General features: G+C 44.3%; 1 protein-coding gene across 1 annotated transcript in view; it reads left to right on the forward strand.

Annotated features, from left to right (window-relative positions):
* Positions 1 to 16701, forward strand: part of PLXNC1 (plexin C1) — a 153078-nt gene that overhangs the window by 30402 nt on the left and 105975 nt on the right. Inside the window, exons 3-4 of the mRNA XM_068971100.1 lie at positions 5924 to 6058; positions 10439 to 10539. Of these exons, the coding sequence (XP_068827201.1) occupies positions 5924 to 6058; positions 10439 to 10539 (236 nt within the window). The remainder of the gene's footprint in view (positions 1 to 5923; positions 6059 to 10438; positions 10540 to 16701) is intronic.

Raw genomic sequence — 16701 nt, forward strand, 5'->3', positions numbered from 1 at the left:
AGACAGGAAACCAGAGAGGTATTTGCTTTAATCTTTCTATTTCATACTTATTATTACTCCTACCTACTGAAGCACAGTAAAGGCTACTGTATAATTACTTTGCTTTCTCGTGTGTGTGTGTGTGTGTGGTTTAAGTCTCCTTTGTAGCATTTCTCAGAAACTATTGATGGAAAAAAAAAGCGAGAAGATTGGCTTGTTTACACTTAACTGGTTAGCCTCACAGAGTGAGGTATAAGAAAAAAAATTTGGTGAAAAATAGTTTAACTTCTTGAACACCCATGGCTTCCCACTGTCATAGTAAAGAAAAAAATAGTCTTTCATTTAATTTTCCTCCCCCTCATTTTCCTCCCCAGGCTATCTTTCCCGTGGATGGTGTTGTCCCTGTTATATAGCTAACTGTATGATGTGGAAGTCTCACACACTGTACATTTCAGGACTATAGTTTGTTTTTTATTTATTTATTTTTGCATGCAAGGAAAATCCCAAGGCTAGTTAATAGGCTGCCATGAGGCTTCAGGAAGATGTCAACCAAAACAATATATTGACACTAACTGAAATCCTCCATCGGGAAAAATTTGTTTTCTACACAGGCTGCAGCTGGAAAAATCTGAAGAGTCCTATAAAATCTTGAATGCTAATGAAGTATGTTTTTCGTTTAATAAATATTTATTGGGTACCTTTTTTATGTCCCAGGACCTGTTCTGGGTGCCAAGGATACAAAAGTGAACAACTCCGACAATGCCCCACACTCTTGGTGGGAAGAGAAAGACAGGAAACAAGTAAATGGATTGATTAGTGGTGAGGGCATTTCACAGGGTGATAAATACCACGGAGAAAGCAGAGTGATGGGTAGAGAGGGGCAGAGGGGCACCATAGAGAGGTGGTCAGGGAAGGCTTCTCAGAGGAGGTGACTTTTGAGACTCAGAGGATGAAGGGGCTTATGAGAATATATATGGTAGAGACTCAGATTGACTTCAGGTTAGATCTATAACAAGCGTGTATCCTGGAAGCAACAGATGAAAATCTGCATCATGCCCAAGGGGAGTATGTGTATATTGGATGCATTTCCTCTTATGCAAAACTCAGCCCATTTTGGGTTTCTGTGACTCACCATTACTTCCTGCATCACCTCACTGATCGTGTTCTTTTCTGAGGCTGCCCAGCCCCAGTCTTGCTGGCTGGCTTTTCTGTGTTGAAGTGGATGTGACTTTTGCAGTTAGAAGATCTAAATGTTCTCTCAGCGTCCACGTGGCTGGGCTGGGGTTGGGTGGGGTCAGAGGTGATATTAATAGAAATCCGGAGGAGAAGGAGAGCCTTCCCCATCCTCTCCTGGAGTCATCTGAGAGAGATGAGGATCATGCTGAAACAGAGACCCCAGGCTCTCTGTGCAGCTCGTGGTTTAGTGAAAATGTGATGAACGTGGAAACTTCCTTCCTTGGGGCTATGGAGAGCATTCTCTGCATAATCTAGCAAAAAGAAAAACCATTTGACCCACTCATCCTCAAACACTTGAAATTTAGATTGTATGTATGTATTTTTAAAGACAATGTATTAGCATTGTTCAAAACTCAAAGAACCAAGAAAACATGCAGTGTTAAGTCACCCATTCTTGACTTCTGGGGCAACCAAATATCTCTCTATAAAATAGAGATATTTTATTTATGTCTACAAGCAAAAGGGGGAGGATAGTCTTTTCCCCATTTATTAATCATATATGTTATATATGTGTATACATGTAGATATACATATTTAACATAGCTTTTTGAACATATAATACATAATACATTTGAACACATAATACATAAAAAGCATTTTAACTCTTTTTATTGCTAGCTAGCATTTATTGTTTGCACTATAGTTTACTTACCTGGATCCCTATTGTTGGACACTTAGGTTGTTTCAGTCTTTTGTCGGAACACACGATGTTGTAGTAAGTACCCATTACATGCATCATTTCACATATATACTAAGGGCTGCAGTGTCTAAGGATATGTGTTCTATAATTTTGATAGATGATACCAAATTACCTTCCAGAGAAGTCTTGCTCTCACCAACAATGAAGCATGTCCCTTTAAACCCAGCATCTCTAGTTATTGGGACAAGCTTCACTGTTGGCCACTCAAGGTAGCTTGTTCAAGAAACTGGCAAATCCTGGCACAAATATACATTGGTAATTTAAAGAAAAAAAACCCAGCAATTTCCCTGACATAGTTCCAAGTTCTAGAGAGAATACTGATGCCTTATCTCCAAGGGATCTAGTAAACAAATCTGTATTGATCCCCAAAAGATCTTTCTAGCCCCTACTCATCTGTATCCACCATGCTCCAGAAATGAATAAGCTCCAGTAACAACTACACGGCAGCTCCTAACTCACTGAAAGTGGATGAGTGATATGAGTAAATTAAAAGTATGTTGTTATTTATTTTTAAATTTTAAAGCAAATCCAAGACACTATGTCATTTCACTCATACAGATTTTATTATACATGTCAAAGAAACTATGATCATTTCTTTATATCACCACAACCATAAAGCTGTTATCACAAGTATTAATAGGAAAATTATAATTCTTTAGAATTATCTAATAACAAGTCCATATAACTAGATTTTCCTGATTGACTCAAGAATGTCTTTTTAAACTTGTTTTCTTCAAATTGGTATCTGATCAAGATATCTGAACAAGATCTTGAACAAGGTATCTGAGCAAGATCCTAAGATGACACTGAGGTTGGTCTGTTTCTCCGAATCTGTGTGGCCTCCTCTTGTCGTTTGGTTTACCTCCACTGGCTTTTTGAGGAAGGGAAGTCTCTGGTCCTGGGGAATGTCTCGTATCGTGGATTTGGCTGTTCACATCCTGGTGGTACCGTTTAGCTTGTTCCTCTACCCCTTCTGTTTCCTAGTGCTAAATGGATGTTAGCACTAAAGGCTTATCAGATTTGGCTTCAGCTCTATTGGCAAGAATGCTTCATAGGTGTTCCTCCCAAATGATGGGTTTTATCTTCTCCTGACTCTAACTTCTATCAATCTTATTTTTATTTTCATCTGACTTCTACCTCTTTCCTTCTATACAACCACTTTCCAAGAACCAGACCAGCTGTTTGCACCCGAGCTGATTAATAAGGAATGTGAATTACAGATGGGAAGACAGGAGCCTGGCCAGTCCACACTTGGTCCGTGCCTCCCCGAGGTCTCCCTTGGTTCCCCATTCTCTGTAGGCCAGAGTCTCTAACAGAACTTTCCCTGAAGGTGGAAACGCTGCCTATCTGCACGCACAATATGATAACCACTTGCTGTGTGTGGATAGTTATTCCTTGGAATGTGGCTCATGTGGCTGAGAAAGTGAATTTTTAATTAAATTTATTCATGTCAATGTATGGCAAAACCAATACAGTATTGTAAAATAAAGTAAAAAAAAAATTTTTTTTAATTAAAAAAAAGAATTTACTAAAAAAAAAATTAAAAAAGTAGCACTGTGTGGCTACTGGCTACCATATTGGATGGTGCAGCTGTAGCATCATTTTTCAATGACTTGGGGTACAGACCTTTCCCAACTCCCTTGGGACCTAAATATTGCTTTTCCTTTTTTAAAAGTCATATTTAATGTATTTAGTTACATTGATTTTTTTCCAGAGCTGCCATGGAACTTAGCAGTTCATGTGCTTCTCATGAGCTACCAGTTACACCAAATCCACCCAGGTTTGACTCAGAACAGATGATGGAAGGAAATCACCATCACAGGACAGGTCCAGATCCTGAGTGCATGCAGGATACAGTTCCATCTGCCAAACTGATAAGGAGCCTATGGTTAAATAGCAAAAACGTGCTCGCCATCAGGATGTGCTGCACAGGCATGTTATAGCCCAGTAGATGTGCTGTAGACTTTGAAAAGAATCTCGGGTGCCAGTTTTTTTTTTTTTTTTCCCAATTATATGCCCAGTGTAACTGATGTCCACAGTGGTAGAGAGGTGAATGAATATAGATGCTATATCTGCTGCTAAGTCACTTCAGTCATGTCCGACTCTGTGCGACCCCATAGACGGCAGCCCACCAGGCTCTGCTGTCCCTGGGATTCTCCAGGCAAGAACACTGGAGTGGGTTGCCATTTCCTTCTGCAATGCATGAAAGTGAAAAGTGAAAGTGAAGTCGCTCAGTCATGTCTGACTCTTTGCGACCCCATGGACTGCAGCCTTCCAGGCTCCTCCATCCATGGGATTTTCCAGGCAAGAGTACTGGAGTGGGGTGCCATTGCCTTCTCCAAGATGCTATATCTGGATGTTTTCAAACTGACAAAATGCTGAACATCTTCACTTTGAAAAGCATTGTATTGTTTGGGGCAAAGGGGTGGGTACAGAGAGGATTAGGACATGGTGCCTACCCAAGAGGAGCTTGCAATCTAGTAACAGATTATTATCCATCACGTATTGATTATGTGCTAAGCATTGCTCATAATTCTTATCTGGTCCTACAACAACTGTTGTATAAGGAAGGCATTATGAGTTCCATTTTAGAGATGAGGAGATTGAGGCCCAGGGAGCTTCAGTAAACTACTAGCTCAGAGTAGCACAGCTACTGGAGGGTAGAGCCGGGAGGCAAACCTGAGACCGAACTACCATTCTGTTTCCCCAGGATTAGGGTAATAGTCTCCTGAGCAGCCTTCCTATCCATGTTTCAAACCACACCTTCTCACCGTGTCACTCCTATGCTCAGAGCCCTACTATGGCTCCCTGTCCCTTACCCAGAGTAAGAGGCAAAATCCTTACACAGGCCAACAAGAACCTATGTGATCCGCCTTATTACCTTGCTGTCCACTCCCTCCTACCTTGCTTGTTTTGCTCGGGTCATACTGGTCTGCTCTCATTTTAGGGCCTTTGCACCAATGGATTATTTTTCTAAGAGTATGTTTTGTTCAGATACCTAAGTAACTTGCTCCAGAATCTCCTGCAAGACTCTAAATGAACGTCGCCTTCTAATGAAGCTTACATTGAACATGCATCTTCCATCTCATTTTATTTGGACCTGTATCACCTGCTAACATATTTTTTAAATATCAGAGTATAGTTGATTTATAACTTTGGGTTAATTTCTAGTGTACAGCAAAATGATTCAATCGTACATATATAAATCGATTCTTTTTCAGATTCTTTTCCTTTATAGATTTTTATGAGATATTCAATGTAGTTGCCTATGATATAAACTGCCTGCTGGTATATTTTATAACTTTATGATTTGTTGTTAATTATCATTTTGGCCCTCACCCCATGCATGCACATGAATATAAGTTCTATAAGGGCAGAATCTTCCCACCATTTGTTCACTGCCATTTTGCAAACATCTAGAATGTGCCAGAATAATACAGTGGATGTTCAGTAGATATTTATTGACAAAAGAGGAATGAAGCTCAGGAATGTCCAGTTTCAAAGCCACACTTATATTTGATGTGTAAACAAGTACCTACTTGTGTAGGCCTGCTAAGTTGTCCTGGTTACTCTAAAACACATAGCCACGTAGACTCACATAGGCAAATCAGAGTAACCCATGCAAATATCTGTCAGATTGACTGCCTTTAGTTTTAAGATCACTTGGCATAGCACGAATGAAGTTGTCACTGTAGCGTCTCATAAGGCCCACGTGGTCAGAGATTGTGGACAATGGGCTTCCACGTGTAAGGATGCTGCCCCAGCACTGAAGAGTGACCTTTTGTATGTGTGCAGGCACGGCTTTGTCCCCTACAAAAACAGAAATACCAAGCTTGTCATCACTGGCCTTGAAGGCTGAAACACGAGCTGATGATTAAGGAAAGGAGCACCTCAGCCGGTGCATAGTGAGGAAGAAAGGATGGAGTCTTAGGATTAAGCAGTAAGTTTTGCCACCCTGAAATTCAGATTATTTAATAGAAGTTTTATTTCTTTTTTTTAAAAAAACAGGTTATTCTTGGTGAAAATTTGGCCTCAAATTGTCCAGAGGTTATCTATGAAATCAAAGAAGAAACACCTGTTTTCTACAAACTTGTTCCTCATCCTAAGAAGAATATCTACATCTATCTAACAGCTGGAAAAGAGGTAGGCAGAAATACTAGTTACCATTTCTGTATTTATGAATGCAAACTGTTTGATTGATGTCATTATCTGATGGTAAAGCTTGTACTTTGACTACTGAGTTTAAACACTGCTGCAAGCTTTGGGAAGACCTGCAGTGGTTCACAGGCATGGAATTAAAAACCTTACTGTCAGTAAGTAAGCAAGAAATATTACCTATTTAGACACTTTTATTATTGGCTATATTTCCAATGCCAAGTTTTTCAGAGAAGTGTGTGCTTGCAAATGGGTGGATAATCAGCAAGGTAACTGAATTTACACATTTATCATGTGGGCATTGAATGGTTAGATGCATTTATGAATATGCCCAATGGGATTGGCTTTGGAATTTGGGGTTAATATCAGGCCACAGTCTTATACACATTCATGAACCAGGAAATATATGGCACCCACCCTCCCTCTCTTAATTTATCTGGCTGTTTTAGTTTTTCTTCTTGCTTCTGCTTACTGAAATAAAAAGGATGCCTTTTTACATTTTCTTCAGTTTTAAAGTGCTTTCACCAAGGGAAAGAGGAGGGGAACTAATTATTAGCATCCTACCGATGCTGTACTAGTTACTATTCCAAAGGGAGTCTCTCTAGATGCATAGAATTATACACACAAACACACCAACTCCCAAATAAAATAAACAGCATTAACAAAATCTGTCAATAATGTAGTGAGATAAAAATTACCCTTGTTTTGTATATGAATCTAGGACTCAGGCTAAACGTCTTCTCATGGATATATGTATATATAGGGCCTTGTTAGGGTTAGGACTTAAATTCTACCCTGATCTTAAAGCCCATGGCTGTTGTGGTTCAGTCACTAAATCACGTCCAACTCTTTGCAGTCCCATGGACTGCAACACGCCAGGCTTCCCTGTCCTTCACTACCTCTTGGAGTTTGCTCAGACTCATGTCTGTTGAGTCAACGATGCCATTCAACCATCTCATCCTCTGTCACCCCCTTCTTCTCCTGCCCTCAGTCTTTCCCAGCATCAGGGTCTTTTCCAGTGAGTCAACTCTTCACATCAGGTGGCCAAAGTATTGGAGCTTTAGCTTCAACATCAGTTCTTCCAGTGAATATTCGGGGTTGATTCCCTTTAGGATTGACTGGTTTGATCTTCTTGCAGTCCAAGGGACTCTCAAGAGTCTTCCCCAGCACCACAGTTTGAAAGCATCAATTCTTCAGTGCTCAGCCTTCTTTATGGTCCAACTCTCAAAACCATTCATGACTACTAGAAAAATCATAGCTTTGACTATACAGACCTTTGTCGGCAAAGTGATGTCTCTGCTTTTTAATACACTGTCAAAGCCCATAATAAGTGGGATCAACCCCAAATTTGTGAAAACCAAACATTCTTTCATGGTTGTTTTGACTCATGACCATTTGAACATACAAAGTGCAAAGAAAACTGAGACTTCCATAATTACATGATGAATGTCACATGCTCTCAGCCCACCCCCATTTTTCATTCTTTTCCTCTCCATTATTCTAAGCAGAACAGCAAAGATATCAGTTTCCATGTACTAGCCAAGTCACAGAGATGATGTGCAAGCCATTTAGAGCTTCTGACTTTCCTAAAAAGGCCATATTGCCCTTTGCATGTTGAAAAGGCAGCTATTCAAAATGACCACACTGAGATGGCCAGTGAATCTCATATACCTTTGTTCTTCACCATACAGAACCTTTGCAAACAGCTTGCTTCAACATTTAAACACTGTCTATTATATTTCTTCCCCCAGGGCTCCCATAGTTGAAAGATTTTTGTCTACTCAACAAACTGCATTTATTAAGGAACAGTTCCCATTCTCAGGCTTTATTTATCAAGGGCATCTCAAAAGAGCCACTCAGAGCGCTGACTGTGCTACCACAGGGAGCTGATAAAATTCCAGCTCAAAGCAAAGACACTTGTAGCCTTGCTTAGTCTGTGCATGTTTTTGTAATCAGCTTTTTGAAACATTGCAAACAGCTCATAAATCCTTCCCCCAAATCCCAGACTGTAGGCTGAGAACCGCAGTGAGAACCACCAGTAGTTGATAGATTCTCACTTTCTGAAGGTGAAGAGTTCTAGTCTGGCCATTCAAAGCCTGAAGACCTGGGAAGGGTTTTCTACTGGGCATCAAAGCTGCTATTCTTACTTTCTTCACTTAGATTCACTGCTGGAGTTCCTATTAGTAAGACTCTGGTGTTCTGGTTGAGCCAAGATAGGCCCTACAGAGGCAAAACCCAAGGAAGAGCCTTCCTCAACTCTTGGGGAGATAGGAACAGACAAACTGAAATGCCCTGGTACATCCATAGAACACCAGGTCATTAAAAACAACTGCATGGGGATAGCCACATGGCTGTGGAATAACCCCTATAGTGTGTTAAGTTAGAGAAGCAGGTCCAATGTAGTAGTTAAGGTGGCCTTTCTTTACCATGGGCTTCCCTGGTGGCTCACAAGGTAAAGAATCTGCCTACAATGCAGGAGACCCAGGTTTAGTCCCTGGGTTGGGAAGATTCCCTGGAGAAGGAAACAGCTACCCACTCCAGCATTCTTGCCTGGGAAATCTCATGGACACAAGGAGCTTGGCAGGCTACAGTCCATGGGGTTGCAAAGAGTTGGACAGCACTGAGCGACTAACACTTTCACTTTTTTTTTCAGAGTAGTTCTCATAGAATGTTCTGGAGACTCATTTTGTACTAAATGTTCTGAGCAAAAGTGGTCCTGGGAGCAGATGTTACCTACTATATCCCTCCTGCTGCTGCTGCTGCTGCTAAGTCGCTTCAGTCGTGTCCAACTCTGTGCAACCCCATAGGCGGCAGCCCTCGAGTATCATAACCAGAATATTCAAACACTCTCAGAAGCCTTGTGCTCAGTAAACCTGAAGTGAAGTGAAGTGAAGTCGCTCAGTCGTGTCCGACTCTTTGCGACCCCATAGACTGGGCCCTACCAGGCTCCTCCGTCCATGGGATTTTCCAGGCAAGAGTACTGGAGTGGGTTGCCATTTCCTTCTCCAGAGGATCTTCCCGACCCAGGGATCAAACCCAGGTCTCCCGCATTGTAGACAGACGCTTTACCGTCTGAGCCACCAGGGAAGCTGCTTTTTGCCTGTGAGATTTCACATGTTTGTTGGACCGTGGAAACTTTTTCCAATGTAGTAGCAAGAGCCAGCATTTATTGAGTGTGTATTATGTGCTGGGCAATGTTGGTAATAACCCTGTGAAGTCAGCAATGCCATCACCATGTCACAGGTGAGAAAACAAGGTCAGAGAGATTCTGTGACATTTGTGAAAACACCCCAGAATTACAAAGATGTCCTGTGAGGTACAAGGAGATATCCACATTCTGATTAATTTCGGCTCAGGCTCGTGGCCTGCCTGCTGCATCTGTCAGCCACCCTGGGAACTGTGAGATGATGGGTGTGGTTATTCTTCACAAAGTCAACTTAGAATGGACTTTTCATTAGAATGGACTCAACTTTTCTCACAAACTCCTTCTAGAACTCTGTTTCTCTGTGTGATTTAAGAAGTTACTTATGGTCTCCAGCAGGTACGACTTCCTGGCTCTGAGTTCTGCAGGTTTCCTGACTACCTGCTGTGGGATTTTGCCTGCAAAAAATGTGCCGTGTGAGGCTCAGGTCCTCCCTGCCTCCCCCAGCCCTGCTTGGAGGCTCGGCCTGCCTTTGGGGCCTGGGTTTGCCCATCACCATCTCCCTCTCTGGGGGCTGCTATTTCCTGACAACTGGAAGAGGCAGCTCCAGGGGCTGAGAATGATTGGAAAACTCCTATTTCTTTTCTTTTTGCCTTCAGTGGAGGGAGTGTGAGCAGTGAGCTGGGAGCTGAGGTGATGGGACACCCCTGAGAGGGGTGTGGGGTGGGGGTGGTCCTCATTTCCATGCCATGGGTCAACCTCCTGCTGACCCTTGGGGTCAGAGCCTGTTGCTTTCCCCTGATGCTCATCTCCAAGGTGCTGTTGACTGTTGCTCTCTGAAAACCAGGTGACCTGAGTCCATGATCATGGAAATCACTATTAGCAGATCAGAAAGCTAACTATGTACCTGTTAGCAGAGGTTAACAGAGGTTCACCTGTGAGAACTCTTTAAAAATACAGATTCCTGGGCCCCTGCCCTAGTCCTGCTCAACTTGAGTCTCAGAGGCAGGGGGTCTGGGAATCTGCCCTTTCAAAAGCTCCCCCAGGAGATGGTGATAAACTGCTCCATACACTAGGACTTGAGAACCACTGCCCAATGTCATTACACAGACATTCAGCGTTTGAGTTGATAAATGCCTCCTCGTGGCCCTTCATCAGATAAGGTGTTGGAGTTTTTCTGATGTTGCTTATAATTCCATCTGAGCTGCCATCATCTTTATTTTTAGGTGAGGAGAATTCGTGTTGCGAACTGCGGTAAACATAAATCCTGTTGGGAGTGTTTAGCAGCAACAGACCCTCACTGCGGTTGGTGCCATTCGCTACAAAGGTATTTCCTGAGTTTTCTCACCGACTTGCAATTTTGAAACAGTGTAATGCGGCTGCACACTTGTTGCCCTACTTTCAGGATCCCGTTGCGATGACCTGGGGGAACTGATCTCGGCACCCGCTAAAACATCATTGTGTAATCCAAATTCATTCTCGGGGATGTTCCCAGCCACAATGGTGTTACTGAAATCATTTGACCTGGATGGCTGAGAGGGTCCCCAAGCTGGGAGGATAGGGGGAGTTGGAGGTGGGGGAGAGGGGATAAGTTGGGGCTGTCAGTTTTTCTTTTACTTTCTGCAGAGTTCTCCAAGATTAGAGAGAGAGAGAGAGAGAGACAGAAGGTTCTTCCTCAGCGGAGATAAAAGAATAGGCATGTTTGAAATGTTTCAAATGAATCCTCACGATGTCACGCATTCGGTTGGCTCCGCGGAAGCCTGATTATTGACGATGCTGTCTCCTGATGCGCGGTACAGCTGTGCACAGGCCTGATGTGCAGTCGCAGTCTCCGGTCAGAATCTGCCCAGCTCGGTCTTGAATTACGATGTTCACGACCCATCTAGGCTCAGGGCGACTTGTAGCAGCTTCCTCGCCATGGCAGCTCCCAGTGTCGCTGGGACTGGCCTGGTTGGATTCACTGTTGCCATGGCAACCCAGTACTCAGGCTCTGCTATAGAAGTGAGGAGAGGAGAGCCTGCTGCAGCTCAGGCAGAGGAAAACACACACACACGCACCGTAACAGTGTCTGTCAGGTTGGTGCTTTCAGTTTTTAAAGGTGAAAAAGGATAAGAAAGAGTAGAACAGGGGCAGAGAAGCTGAAGGCTAAACAAGGGGCAATTTGGGGAAAGAAAAGAAGGCTGAGAAAGAGAATTTGAGAGGCTTTTGGGGGGAGGAAGGCAAGAGGAATGAAGGGGAGGGGGGAAATGCAATATACGCAAGAGGTTCAGAAAACAAAATAAAAATATGGGGATGGAATTAATTAAAAGTTCATGGAGGAAGTCTGCAGCTGAGATGCAGCAAGATGCATAATTGCCCTTGCCTTTCACTGAGCTTCCTTACCGGGCTGTTGCCGTCAGAATCACCGGCAGACAAAAGAAGCAGGGCCAGGAAGAGTCTCATGAATAATTGTAATTGGGTAGGAACGTTTTCTTCTTGTGGCTTGCCTAAGACTAGACTTAAAGAAAATGAACTGATCACGAACAGACCTGTATCGCCGCACACCCACTAAGCAGTTTTGCTATAATCTTTGCAACCCTTTCCACTGATGTAGGTTCTCTGGGTTTGCAGAGCTCTGTGCAGGAGTTAATTCAGTAACAGTGGTGGAGCTGGTGGTGATGGTCACCGTGGAGATGTGATTAAATAGCCGCATGTAGCTAGTGGCCACTCTATGGGCAAACACAGGTCTGGCATTCATAAGAGATGTCTGAATTGGAGATGTGAATTTGGGGAGTTAGTAGTGTTCAGATGATACGCGTCGTGAGGTCGTAAGACCAGTGAGGGAGGGGGCGTAGATTGAGGAGAGGAGTAGTTGGAGAACTAAGCTTTGAGTTCAGTGAGCCTTGGTGCAGGGTTTAGGGCTCAGGGAGATGAAGAAGAAGTAGATCTGAGAGAACAGCCAGAAGCGAGAGGAAAAACTAAAGAAGGTGGCTTCTTGGAGGCCCAGGGAAGAAAGGAGGAGGGGAGTGGTCCATCGTGCCAGATTGTGCTGAGATGTCGAGCAAGAAAAGCAAATTGAACCACTGGACTTAGCAGGTGATTACTGCCAATTGTGACAAGGACAGGAAGTAGTGATAAAACTGTAAAGAGAAAATGAGAAGAGGATGGAGCGGAGACAGCTCTTTGGAGGAGCTTTGCTGAGAAAGACAGCAGAAACAGGGAGCAGACATTGCAGGAAAGTGTGTGAAGTCCAGAGAGTTGGTTTTTAAGATACATGAAATAGCTGTGTTTTTGTGCAGCTGGGAAAGTTCTAGTAGTGTGGGAGAAACTGACAATACAGGAGAGAGAAGAGAATTGTGGGGTGTTGTCTTTCTGCAGATGAAAGAAAATACAATCTTCTGTGCCAGTGGGGGCCAGGCCTTAGCCAGCCTCAGCCAGCTTCTGCCAGCCTCAGCCAGGAGCATGGGACCCTCCATCCTTAGTCCTGGGAGGGCAGGAGGAAAATATGGGCTTAGGAGCAGGTCAGTGGTAGAAGTGTATGCAGTGTCTTTTCATGTGACTTTGCATTTTTTCCAGGAATGTATGATGAGTGAGAGTGAGGTGAGGGAGGAAGCCCTGGAGTTGGAAGGGAGAAGTGAGAGAAGGTACAGAACAGAGAGGATGAGAGAACAGAGCTGGGAAATGAAGAGCAGTTGCCAGACAGTGTCAGGGTGCACGTGAGGCCCATGGTCTTGCTTTTGAAGTGAGAGCAGTATGCCTGGTTCTGCTTTCACAGGCCACGTTTGGCACTGTGGGCATAGCGGTAGGATAGGGGAGAGTTAGATTTAGCCAGAGATGGGACTGGTGGCTCAGTGGTAAAGAATCTGCCTGAAATACAGGAGACACAGGTTCAATTCCTGGGTGGGGAAGATCCCCTGGAGGAGGGCACGGCAACCCACTCCAGTACTCTTGCCCGGAGAATCCCTATGAACAGAGAAGCCTGGCAGGCTACGGTCTATGGGGTCACAAAGACTCGGACATGACTGAAGCGGCTAAGCAGCAGCAGGGAGTTTTGAAGAGAGGAAAGTGGGGTCCAGGAGCTGAGGGTGCCTGATGATATGGATTTGGATACTTACAATTGTGGACCCTGGGCTCCAAGCTGGAAGTGAGCTCTAAGGAGGGAGGTGAGGATGGGCGTGAGGGATGGGAAAAGGTAGCCAGCTCTGTGCAGGGGAGATTGTTTTGGGGTTTAAGACTTGTGGGACCTGGGGACCTGGAGACCTGGAGAAGTCCCCTGGACTATGGGGAACTTGAAATTAAGGTCACGGAGGGGGCAGAGTTATTGGTCCTGACAGGGTTTGGGGTGGGATTCTGTAACTGAAGTAGGGTGGAGGACGAGATCATTGTCAGAGAGGGTGGGCAACTTAGGGGTCACAGTGCTCGCTGGGCCAGTCTTCAAGAAGGACTATGGAACAATTTTGGAGGAACTGAGGAGCAAGATATTAAAAAAAAAGAAAGGAATTGCCTGCAGGCTGCATGGTCTGTGGATGGTCATGACAGGGTGGGCCTTAGGGGCCTCTGGAGAGATGGCCCAATGGCTTGAGCTTCCGAGCTGGGGTGTGGGGAGCAGGCTTGGAAAGAAGGGAAGAAGAATCATTCTAAAGAGGCAGCAAGAAACAAGGAGGACCGTTATGATGAGGGAGAGGAAGCAGCCAGCCCTTGGTGGGCTGCAGGAATCGGCATCCTCAGGGAGAGCCTGGTTTCAGGATGAACAAAACAGTGAAGAGAACAGCTGAAGACTCCAGGGATTTTATTGATGATGGGCTGTGATAAAGGAGTTCCAGCCTTCTAGAAAAGGCTGCTCATAGCTTCCCCTGCTTCTGCTCTTGTTCCCTTACCCCTGCCCCAAGAGGAGTGGGCGTTTAAAAATCTCAACCAGATCATTTTATTCCCCAGCTTAAAAACCTCCACTGGCCTCCACTGTAGAATTCAGTCTGACTCCCTTACTCACAGGACCTGAATACAGAGCTTCTAAGAATCAGGCCCTTGGTTACTTGGCCCTTTCGTTCTAACTTAAGACTATGCCAGGCTTGTTCCTCCCACAGGGACTTTTCACCAGCTGTTTCCTCAATCTAGAAAATTCTTCCCCAAATCTTGCCACGGTTGGTGCTTTCTTACTCATCAGGTCCCAGCACGCACATCTCCCCCTCTACTAATGACCCAGTGTGAAGTAGCCTCACCTCACTCCCAGTGACATCACTGTTTTATTTTATTCCTGGCCTCATCACTACCTGGCTTCCCTGGGTTCAGTCCCAGGGTCAGGAAGATCCTCTGGAGAAGGAAATGGAAACCCACTCCAGTATTCTTGCCTGGAGAATCCCATGGACAGAAGGGCCTTCTGAGCTACAGTCCGTGGGGTCACAAAGAGGTGGACATGACGGAGCAGCTACCCCCCCCCCCCCACAAACACCCATCACTACCTGAATGATCTTCTTTCTCTGCCTCTTCCTTTATTAAAATGTGAGTTGCTTGGGAGCCTCGTCTTGTTCGTGACCATATCCCCAGAATCTAGAGCAGTGCCTGGCACATGATAGGTGCTTTAAAAATGCATGTTAAATGAATGGAGATTGAGTGGTTGGGAAAGTTACCAATGGCAGGCTGAGATGTGTTAAGTATGATTAAAACATTCCAGGTTTGTAAACTGATGGCCCTTCCCAGCCATGTCAGATCACTTGGTTTCAAACTGGCTTGGTTCTGGCCTAAGATGAAATAAAACTAAGCCTCATACCTGTGACTCATGTTAAGCTCCCAGTACCATTCAAAATTAGGAATTCTAAAGCGGGATGTTTTCTTATAGCTGTAGCGCATCCCACTGTGTTTATTTTAAATGTCACAGATTTATTTAGAAAAATTATTTGTTTTCTCTTTTGAGAAGGTTGAGTTTTATTACATACATGTCTAGAAAGTGGATGTGTTGGGGGGGTGGTGGTGTGCAAGAAAATGATCTTAGCTTCCTTTGGATCGAGTACGAAGAATGGGCATCCAGTATAAGCTGATAAAAAGCAATTAGACAAACAATGAGCTCAAAAAAGTCTAGTATTTTATTGTTGGAACCTCAAATCCAACCTATGCTGAATTTTTCTGTGTGGGTGGAAAGTGAATTTTTGCAGGCTGAATATCTTGGGTTTGAAAGCAGCTTCTCAGTTTCTCCCATATTGCAAAGCATAGCACATGTGTTCAGTTATGGATTTCCACAAAACTGGCAATCCTGAACCAATGAACGGGTGAGGTTCCAAAAGTTCATTTGCAAATTTGTTTGGCACTCCGAATGCATTTTTCCCATAGAAATAATGTCATAAATTAAGGGCTGATTCCCAAGTCAGCCCACAAAATTCAATTTATTTAATTTCAATAAATATTTATTGAATATCTACCAAGAACCCAATGTGGGAAGTGACATAACTAGGTGATATTGAGAGAAATCAGATGCCATTCTTGGCCTTAAAGAATTTACATGCCAGCTAAAGAGACAGACCCATCACTGGCCAAGGTTCATTCATTCAGTCATACATCACATCAACAGATTTCCTGAGCACCTACTGTGTGCTTGGGATACAGTTCTTTCTTGCCCACATTGAGCTTGCAGTCTGCTGCTGCGGCTGAGTCACTTCAGTTGTGTCTGACTCTGTGCGACCCCATAGATGGCAGCCCACCAGGATGCCCCATTCCTGGGATTCTCCAGGCAAGAACACTGGAGTGGGTTGCCATTTCCTTCTCCAATGCATGAAAGTGAAAAGTGAAAGTGACGTTGCTCAGTCGTGTCTGACTCTTCACGACCCCATGGACTGCAGCCTTCCAGGCTCCTCCATCCATGGGATTTTCCAGGCAAGAGTACTGGAGTGGGGTGCCACTGCCTTCTCCAGGGGATCTTCCTGACTGAGGAATTGAACCCGGGTCTCCCGCACTGCAGGCAGACTCTTTACCATCTGAGCCACCAGGGAAGCCCAGTGAGTCATAGAGACAGTGTTATTAGTCAGGTCTGCTCCAGTAATACTGTGTTAGCCAACAGATTCTCAGTGGCTTACAAGAACAAAAATTTGTTTTTCTTGCTCATGGTTCAGCTCCAGTGGAGGGTGGGGGTGGGAAGGGGACTCTGTCAAGTTGTAGGTGGAGAGTTTGGTTCAGATCTGCTTCACATGTCTCTCGTCCTGCATGTACTCTCCTCAAGGCAGACAGCAGAAGTGCAAGGACCCAAGCTAAACTCTGTGGTGCATGCAGAGCCTCCACTCATGTCATGTTTGCTGATATTCCATTGGCAAGCAAGCCACGTAGCCAAGCCCAGCATCAGTGAGGTAGGGGTACACACTCCACCTGCTCTAGCGTCATTCTAGTACAGGAGAGACTGCAGAGCTGGGAACACCAGTTCAGTCTACCCCAACATGCCGAGGGGTTTCCAATCTGTTAATCTTGATAAGTGAATAGAGAGTAATAACGTTTAGCACAGAGGAAGTGGAGGATTCCATGGAGGCAC

The sequence above is a fragment of the Capricornis sumatraensis genome, chromosome 4 (genome assembly GCF_032405125.1).
Source record: "Capricornis sumatraensis isolate serow.1 chromosome 4, serow.2, whole genome shotgun sequence".
Classification (NCBI taxonomy): domain Eukaryota; kingdom Metazoa; phylum Chordata; class Mammalia; order Artiodactyla; family Bovidae; genus Capricornis; species Capricornis sumatraensis.